Below are 8845 nucleotides of genomic sequence, written 5' to 3'. Positions count from 1 at the left end.
CGATCAGCGACTTTGGCTTTTTTACTTTTTTCTCTCGATCTTTTCAGGGTACGAACTGAGGGTACGAACTGTTCAGGGTACGAACTAGGTTGCACCCTGAATATTCAATGTCAATGTGAAATGCGGTCCTTGAAATGAAATTTAGTATGATTTTCTAACATTTTTTATGGTAGGCTAGTACCGCATGATAATGATATATATATATAGGCTATATATAGACTAAAAGATCTGCAGTTATGCCTACCATTGCATTGAAGCATATCGTTTCGTTTAGCAGTGAAGATTCGGTAAGTATTTTTAATTTACTGCTTAAACATGAAAAAGATTTAGTTCTGTATCTTTTAATTTAATGTAACAGATTAGGTTGGCGACACTTCAGTGTGTTAGAAAAGTTAGCATCTGAATATGTGCCATCAGTTTGTTTTATGAAGAAATAGAAAATAAATAATGCAACTGGCTATTTTCGAGCATGGCCTATTATTTTTTTCACCTTCTCTTTAACAACAAAAAATTGCATAATTTTTGTATGGTACCAGCACCTTTAAACCAGGGCTGGGCAACCTTTTTGCGTGCGCGGCCAAATGAAGTAGAGATTGTACGAGGTGGGCCGCAATGTTACTCATTCAATAACATCATTATTATTATGAGTAGGCAAACTTAACGTCAAGATACTTTCACTCCTATATGTTCAATATCAAACTCATTCTTGTACATATTGTCTTTTTAGCTCCCTTGAGTTTGTCCTTTCAGTGTCCTTTAAGCTCTTTCACAGAGATATCTTCAATTGGTCTTGTAACTGCCCTTGAAAAAAGCTTATATAATAGTTGAAAATGCTTTTTCTCTGGACAAACCATTTCTGCAATCTGCAACTGCCATAAGCATTTCTTGATAAATTCTCCTTATGCACATGTTTTCTGTTGTCAGCTTTGACACTGCGTAACTCACTTGAATATTTTTTTACCTTGTGCTCATCGTTGTAAAGAATAAAGACTGTTGCTACGAAGACTTTGCAAGTCTACAAATTTTGTTTTTCTGATCTTTTACCCACTCAGCACAACTCCATAACACAGTTCTAATTCACACACACAATTACTTTTACAATAAGCTATGAATTTTAATAATGTAACCTGCACAACATGTTCATTGAACTAACCACTACGTCTGTAAGCCTATCAGTGGGTAGTTTGAAAAGCCTTTTTGTTGCTTAAAAAACTAGTTGATTCAAATAAGAGGTATAGAGCATAAATTACATCTGAACAACCGAGAAAAAACACAAGCCTGAGACATTGAGAAGTTTTGAAGGTTTTCTGGGCTGCACAAAAGCTGCATGCGGGTTGGATTTGGCATGTGGGCTACAGGTTGCCCACCCCTGCTCTTAACTCAGATTTGTTTTGACTTGGTGGCTTGTGTGTTGTGTCTGTTTCGACGCACCACATTTTTGCTATCATCCAGTAAGTTTGGTGGCTGTAAAAATCATCAATACTTGTGTGAAAAGAAAAAGCTTCATCAATGTATTTTAGTTTTGCAATTTTTTTGTTCATTGCTGCCGCCTTCAGCCCTTCATACTTTTATCACTCATGCATGACTTCACGTTTCGCGAAAGATAGGTAGCTGACATACAACATGCCTGAGCGTATATTGTCAAGGTCAAACGTCTTGCTTTTAAATACACAATTTAAATACACTATATTCACAATAGCCTATATGATAAATATAGCCTCTGCTGTAGTGTAAATAAACCATGATTATATATATATGTTATGTTTTTAAACAATAAATATATTTGTCCTTTGAAGAAAGATTTTTTCACCTACTGTATTGGAAAAGATGATACGGTGCATTTTGTTTAGTTTTTTTTTTTTAATGTTATGTCGGTCACTACCTCATGCACAATGCATATTGTTGCACAATACTGTCATAGCTCATTTATTTGTGGAAATGAAATATTGGAGTTGTCATATCTTACCACTTATCAGGTTCACAAAGCTGAAAATTTGCTGAAAGGCAACACTGATGGAAAGTGGAGATGTGGTCAGTCTGAGGAAAAGCAAGCTTCTGTCATTATTCAGCTGGAAAAGGCCACAACAATAAGTTCAGTAGATATTGGAAATGATGGATCTGCCTTCATTGAGGTTCTTGTTTGTCGCTCATCTGGTGAAGAAAGTTACAAGGTAAGGTTAGGAAAACAATTGTTGATCGGTTACAGAATGTTGTTTTTTTCAATTGCTCTAAACATTTTAGACTTCATTGAAGTTTTACTTCTTAGGGATAGTGGAGCTTTTCAAGCTTTTCATATCCAGTTGATTTATGAAGTTAATTCATAAATAGTTTTGTTTTAACCACGTTCACCATCGCCACACAGGTTCATATTAAATATACTGACAACATAATTTTCTTAATCACTTGTGATATTTTTTAAATGAAGATTTGTATTAAAACAACTAAAAACAACCAGGTTTTACTTGTGGCTTCATCTTTTATGAGCTTATCGGAGAGCAGAAGCGGCAGCGGAGCAAACCGTGTACGGATGTTTTCATCTGATAAATTATCGCAAGACGTCATTAAGGAAAAGTGGGACAGAGTGAAGATTGTTTGCACACAACCTTTCAATAAAGTAAGATTATGTATTGTATATATGTAACTACCTACTATCTCAGGCACATGATATCGGCTGAACTATTGTAAAATGTTATTATGGTGTTGAAACTAAACAGCTGCAATCACATAAAATTTTATAATGAAACCCTGTGGTAATGTATGATTTCGTTTTGTGTAATTTGTGATCTTTTTCTTGCCACTTATCTTTCCATTGCCTTACTGTAACAACTTGTTAAGCAAAAATTGTTATGATTTATCATAGGGTCATGTTTTTAACTACTTGAAGATGATTGTTGTATCATATGTTTGCAGCATTCCAAGTATGGATTGCAATTTATCAATTTTCACACTGCAGAACAACAAGATGTCAAAGTCAACGACTCACGTTCTTTAAAGGAAGAAGTATTAACTGCACCACAGGTTAGTTTAGAATAAGTTATTTTCAAAAGCTGTGTTCATTTTATACGCATTGCTAATCAATTTGGGTTAGCTAGTTTCATGTTCCAATTTTGCTTTCTCTCATCGTTGTGAATATATACTAACACAGATGAATGTTTTCAACAGAGTACCACCACAAGCACAGGCAGGACCAGCTTTGGAGCATTCAAGTTGAAAACAGAGGCAGATGATGGTACTCCCTCCGCGAAACCAACTACCTCAAAACTGTTTCATAAAACTCCGGACAAGATGATATCCCAAATATCAAACTTGGTCAGTTAAACTCTGTGTCTAGACTTGGAACTTAATGTATGGACAACTGATGGTGATGCTTTTAACTTTCTTTTTTTTTTTTCAGAAAAGAAAACTTCACTCAGATGAATCAGTGTCTGAGAAAAAAGCAAGAATAAAGCCAATTGCTTCAGGTTAGCAACTTGGAATTATTTTCTAGTGTAATTAAATAATTGATGCAATGAAGAGGATCTTTAATTGTCAATAGAGCACAACCACATTCAAGCAATTATGATGACCATCGACGCCTTACTAGTACCCACAGTTTGGTTTTGTGCCATGATGTTTTATGTATAATGTACATACGGCACAATGTACAGTATGTGAATCATTTTAGTGAATGTTGAGATTGAGATTGGTGCTAATTCTCTCAAACTTAAAACATTTTTAACATTGAATGACCAAACCGATACAGCATTATGCGCCATACAACCCATCTCTTCGATGATGGCTTCTTGTTTGAAATAGAGGCAGCACAATGATTATGCAAACACCGAAAAGAGATGTGTCAAGATATTGTGGTTCTCGTCCATAGTGGCTTTGTAGTCGCTGTAGCTCATTGAAAAGCTATGATTAAATATTTCAATAATTGTATGTCAATTATTAACATATTATAATATTTATTGATCTATTTTCTTAACCAGATGCAAAAACTCCTTTGAAGCCTTTTAAAGCCAAGTCTCCCCCAAAGAATTCCAAACCTACCACAGACAAAGGGGCCACCAATAAACCTGGTACCTCCTCAGCTAAACTTAGAGTGAACTGTCATTTGAGCACATCGGTAGTTTAATGGTTCAACGCTTCGCGAAAAACCTGTTTACTTGTGCCAATCGAACTTAGGAAGTGTTGTCACATCACACCAGATTTTGTTTTAGCTAAAAAACCTCGAACTGGAATAGATATATATTTACATCTTCTTTGTTGTTTTGGACATGTGAACCTAAATTGAAGTTTTATAGAGTTGAGGTTAAAACATACCTTGTTAACTAGTTAAATTCAACAGCTGATCCACCGATAGCTTGTGTGTCAGTGTTTCTAATACGAGGTACTTTTTTCTAATGATGTACATGTTGAATGTATTTCTTTCATAGCAGGCGGTGCAGCAAAGCAAAAAACTAAAACGTCTAAAGGTTTTGACCAAATTCTTAAGAACGTCGTTTTTGCCATCAGCGGATATCAGAACCCTCAAAGGGGCAACATTCGGGACAAGGGCATTATGATGGGGGCCACGTACAAGAGGGATTGGGACAAGGACTGCACGCACTTGATGTGAGTTCCTGAAACGGATGCTCTTGCTCTTCCTCGTTTTTATCATTGTCTCCGAATCTTCAATATGTGCCATGATGTTGCCAGATGTGCCTTTCGTAACACCCCGAAGTACCAGCAAGTGCTTGGCACAGATGGCCACATAGTGAGGGCCGACTGGTTGTCAGATTGTCACGATATGAAGAGGAAACTCCCGAGGAAGAATTATAACCTGAGACCTGACGACTCTTCCGAGTCCTCATCAGATGAAGATCTTCCACAAGGTTTGTGATCTCGTAATGTCTGGCAGTTCACAAAGTAACATTTTTGCTTAATCAAACTACATAATTATCCGAATTGCTAATTTTGACAATGTTTTTTATGCATTGAAACTATGGCCTTTTATATGTAGACCATTTGATTTCTTTCACATGTTAACGTCAGGACGTTTCGCATGCTCATGTTTATGGAGGTTTTGAATGTGAACAAAACTGGCCATCAAATTTGACAGTTTCTAATTGAAGATTTCTTGCCTATATACACTGCTAGCTGGTCTGTTATTTCATCCTCTGCGGTATGAGTATCAAAAATTCGTTGTACAGATAGTTGAATGATCAATCATTGTGTGATAAGCGTTTATTGAAAGATACTGAACTATTACAATTGATTAGCAACGTCCGAGCCGGATGCAAGTAGACCGGATGAAGATCTTTATGATGAAAGTACGGATGAGGAGGATAGCCCAGACACTGAGGAGGAAGTGGAAAGGTGGATGCTATAACTTCTCATTGAGTTTTATTCAGTGACAACAACCACTTATAAATGGGCTGGTGATGAAGCAGGAAAATGATGTGATCTTTATCCTCGGCTTGAGAAAGCTTTATCCTGGAAGTTTTGCAATATCCTGGAACTTGTAGAGGCTTTGAAGTACTGATGCAGCCCCGGTCACCCACATTGTCAGAATGAAGTCTCCGATTGTTGAAATGTTGTTGTCTGTGACCTCTTCTATCCCCTTGGTTCGGCTGAATGGAGAGCAGTCCTTGAAATGCGTTGCTCAAGCGCACACCCTGAAAGCCGAACCAGTGCCGCTTGATTTTGAGTCGGCGTATAACCACTGAGCTACTGGGGAGAACTTTTAAATTAATATTCAAATTTTGAGACTTCCCCGCATATCAAACTGACACCAATGTAATCAGAGGACGAACCTCCAGAAAAGTGCATATTGTTGTTAAGCCATGAATTGTGTTTCAATCAGAATGGCCTTGGTCCATTTGGGCAGCATTGCTGATCTCAACGTATCGCGCAATTCAATAACATGACACGCTCTTCTGGTCTAAACTCAGCTCAATACTTTGTATGAAATTTGTTAGCGCCTTCCGTGGTGTGCGTTGCTTTCTTGTTATCTTTGATCCTATCTAGTAGCCGTATTGTTGTGTCACTGATTGCTTTGTGACGTTTCTTGCAGGATATTCAAGAAAACCAAGCAACCAATCAACGACCCGCCTTCTTCTGACGTAACCGCCGGTGACGACCCTTATGACGTGAGCACAGATGACGAAGGTGAGTCTGTCGCTGTGCAACAAGTCGAAAATAAATATTTACCTGGGTAATGATGTAGATCTGGCTTCGATTGGAAAGCTGTCAAATCGGTTGGGATGTAAAATTTAGGGAACGGTTAGTCACTTTTGACGTTTTGTTTTCTGATCTACAGCTCAAAGCGATCTTGGAGGGTCAGATGATCTTCCAAGTCTTCCGGATCACTTCAGTGGGAGAGTGTTCTTCCTGCATGGAACGTTCGACTCCGACCTGGAGAGGATGATAAGGAGACATATCATCACCTGTGATGGGTAGGAAGATATTCTTATAAAGCAGCATGAGACGTTGTTTGTTGTCTTATTGTATTTGAAGCAGCTCTTGTTTATGCAAACCACCCCATAGTTTACTGTGAAGGGCTTGTTTTCCATCGGTGAAGGCACCAAACATTGGTTGACCGACAGCACGGAACAACATTTCACTCCGTAGCAATAATTGTTTTACTTTTGGTTTATATTTCTTTCTCTTGCATCGAATGTAATGCACTTTAAAAGTAGGTTGGTTAGCACCATTCTCATTTTGTTTTCAAACAAGTCTTCATTCTAGATGTTGGTCCGCCCCGATAGCTCAGTTAGTTAGCGCGTGACTTCTGGAACGAAGAAGCTTCAAGATCAAGCGGCGCTGGTTCGACTTTCGGGCTGTGCGCTTGAGCAACGCACGTTAAGGACTGCTCTCCATTCAGCGGCACCGAATGAATGGAATAATTCCCCGGCAACAAGACTTCAACAATCGGAAACTTCACTCTGTCAATCTCAGTGACCGGCCCTGTGTCAGTGATTCAAAGCCTCTACGTGTACAAGTGAAACTGCCAGGATTAAGCTCCGCAAGACGCTTTCCCAGTCCAAGGATAAAGATTCCATCAAATCATCTGCAGTCAACAAAAATTCTCGTAAACCAATTTGAAGTGACACTTTACCAATGCATTATTTTTTTTATGTCAGATTGATCGCGAACTACATGAGTGATGACGTACGCTATGTCGTCACTGAGTCGTCATGGCAAGATGAATTTGATGACGTGTTAGCAGACAACACCAGCGTAGCTTTTGTTCGGCCGACATGGATATTTAAATGCGGCAAAGCCAGGAAGTTGTTGCCCTACCAACCGTATGCTGTGCCCACTGCGTAAGCTATTCGTGGTCTTTGGATGAACAAACATCGGCCCAGGTGGAATCCTGGAAGGACAGCGAAACATGTTGATGGACTCAAGCCAAACACTTCAGACTCCCGACCTTGTCGGCTAAGTCTACTTCAGTGGTCCGGGTTTCCATGAAATCTCTGAAAAGTTTCTCGTGAAAAGCCCAATCTTTTTCATAGACGATACTTTTGAGAAGCTACTGCAGCGTATATTTGCCTGTATTAGCGGCGAATTTCATTTATGTTACTCTTGTTTGATTAAGCCTGCATGTGACAACAACGCAAATGTGTTTGAGATCCATGCCTGCAACCTTACTTACCATGCCTCTTCCTAGTACGATTAGTCGCATGGTGTATCTTCTGTAAATTATTATATTTTAAACGTCCCCGATTTTAAATTATTAAATTTCTTTTAAACTGGATTATCGACGGACCTGCTGTCATCATGAAGTTGTGAGTTCAACCACGCCATGGGTTTGGTAATCCGTAAAAATTCACACAGAAAACATCCCGGCTGGAAACCCTCCCGAAAGAGAAGATGTTTTTCTGTATGAGTTTTAACTTATATTCCATGCAGGGGCAGAACCAGCAAGTAGCCTTGGGGAAGGGGGTTTTAACAAAACACAGTGTCTACAAATTTGACCTTGCACATAAAATACACCATGAATAAAGTTACTTTTCTGTTTGTAAGTTACACGACTATAGCCTATGCTTTTTATTTTTGTATTTTTTTGTAATTCGAACATGGACTTTTTTGTCTAATACAAATAAATGATAAATAAATTTAGCTTGACGACCCCCACCCCCTTCTGGGTACGTCATTAATTCAATGGATGTAACTCACAGGTCGGCGAACTATTAAGCAACCCAGCTTATGGAAGTTAACAGGGCATACTGAAATATGCTCCATAATTTTTGTATCTTTGATGTTAATTCAAAAATTAGTGATTAGATTTAGGGGAGAGTGCCCACCAGTGCCCCGGGTTCCTACAGTGCCCCTCCCATCGTTTTTCGCAATCCGTGACAAATTATTCACTCAAGCATGCATTACCATGGCCACGTGGTCCGTAGAAGCTGCTGAAACTAAGTTAGGCAGAAATAAGTCATTGGTTGCTGTTGGCAGAAATGAAAGTTTGTTTTAGGTGGTAAAAAGTGAGTTTTCAGAACTTTATTACTTTTTTTGTTACAGTTTTTACGGTAGCTTCAGGGATGCTTCACTAGTTTTTTATGTTTGGTCAGTCACTAGACTAGGTTTCAGTAATAACGTTTCAGATCGTAGGCCTCGGTAAAAAAAACTGACGCCATTTTATCTTGTAGGCCCGTGGTTCCAACAGTGCCCCACCCTGAGGTCTCCTACAGTGCCCCGGTGGAGCACTGTTGGAAGCCATAAGATTTTACTAATCAACGTAGGCTACAGTGCCAAAATGATTATCAACATTTTATGTTCTAAATTGCAGATTGTTAGGTATTTTCTGAATTAAAAAGCTATTTGTGTCCTCTTAACAAGAAATGGCAAGACGTACTCGCTATAGAACTAAATGTAG

At 38.6% G+C, this 8845-nt stretch overlaps 1 protein-coding gene across 2 annotated transcripts; it reads left to right on the top strand.

The window, feature by feature from the left end:
• Window positions 1-57: 57 nt before the first annotated feature.
• On the top strand, window positions 58-8088 carry LOC145770330 (DNA repair protein XRCC1-like). Of its 2 annotated transcripts, none has more exons than XM_082581932.1 (13): window positions 58-287; window positions 1977-2171; window positions 2456-2614; window positions 2911-3018; window positions 3163-3309; window positions 3395-3461; window positions 3972-4061; window positions 4422-4596; window positions 4681-4856; window positions 5244-5340; window positions 6038-6132; window positions 6284-6419; window positions 7107-8088. In XM_082581932.1, exons 1-13 carry the CDS (start codon window positions 237-239, stop codon window positions 7291-7293), a joined length of 1683 nt encoding a protein of 560 aa, XP_082438058.1. In that variant the 5' UTR covers window positions 58-236; the 3' UTR covers window positions 7294-8088. The 2 variants fall into 2 exon arrangements, with proteins under 2 accessions (XP_082438058.1, XP_082438057.1); XM_082581931.1 differs by having other exon boundaries at window positions 60-287; window positions 4419-4596.
• Window positions 8089-8845: the final 757 nt, after the last annotated feature.

Source organism: Aplidium turbinatum, chromosome 5 (genome assembly GCF_918807975.1).
Source record: "Aplidium turbinatum chromosome 5, kaAplTurb1.1, whole genome shotgun sequence".
In the NCBI taxonomy this organism is placed as follows: domain Eukaryota; kingdom Metazoa; phylum Chordata; class Ascidiacea; order Aplousobranchia; family Polyclinidae; genus Aplidium; species Aplidium turbinatum.
The sequence above is the reverse complement of the archived record's forward strand: the minus strand, read 5'-3'. Positions and strand labels throughout refer to the sequence as shown.

Coding starts and splice junctions, on each gene's coding strand:
- LOC145770330 (XM_082581931.1), top strand. CDS start 237: ATGCCTACCATTGCATTGAAGCATATCGTTTCGTTTAGCAGTGAAGAT. Junction 4,062..4,418: donor AGGGGCCACCAATAAACCTG/GTACCTCCTCAG, acceptor TTTCTTTCATAG/CAGGCGGTGCAGCAAAGCAA. Junction 6,133..6,283: donor CGTGAGCACAGATGACGAAG/GTGAGTCTGTCG, acceptor TCTGATCTACAG/CTCAAAGCGATCTTGGAGGG.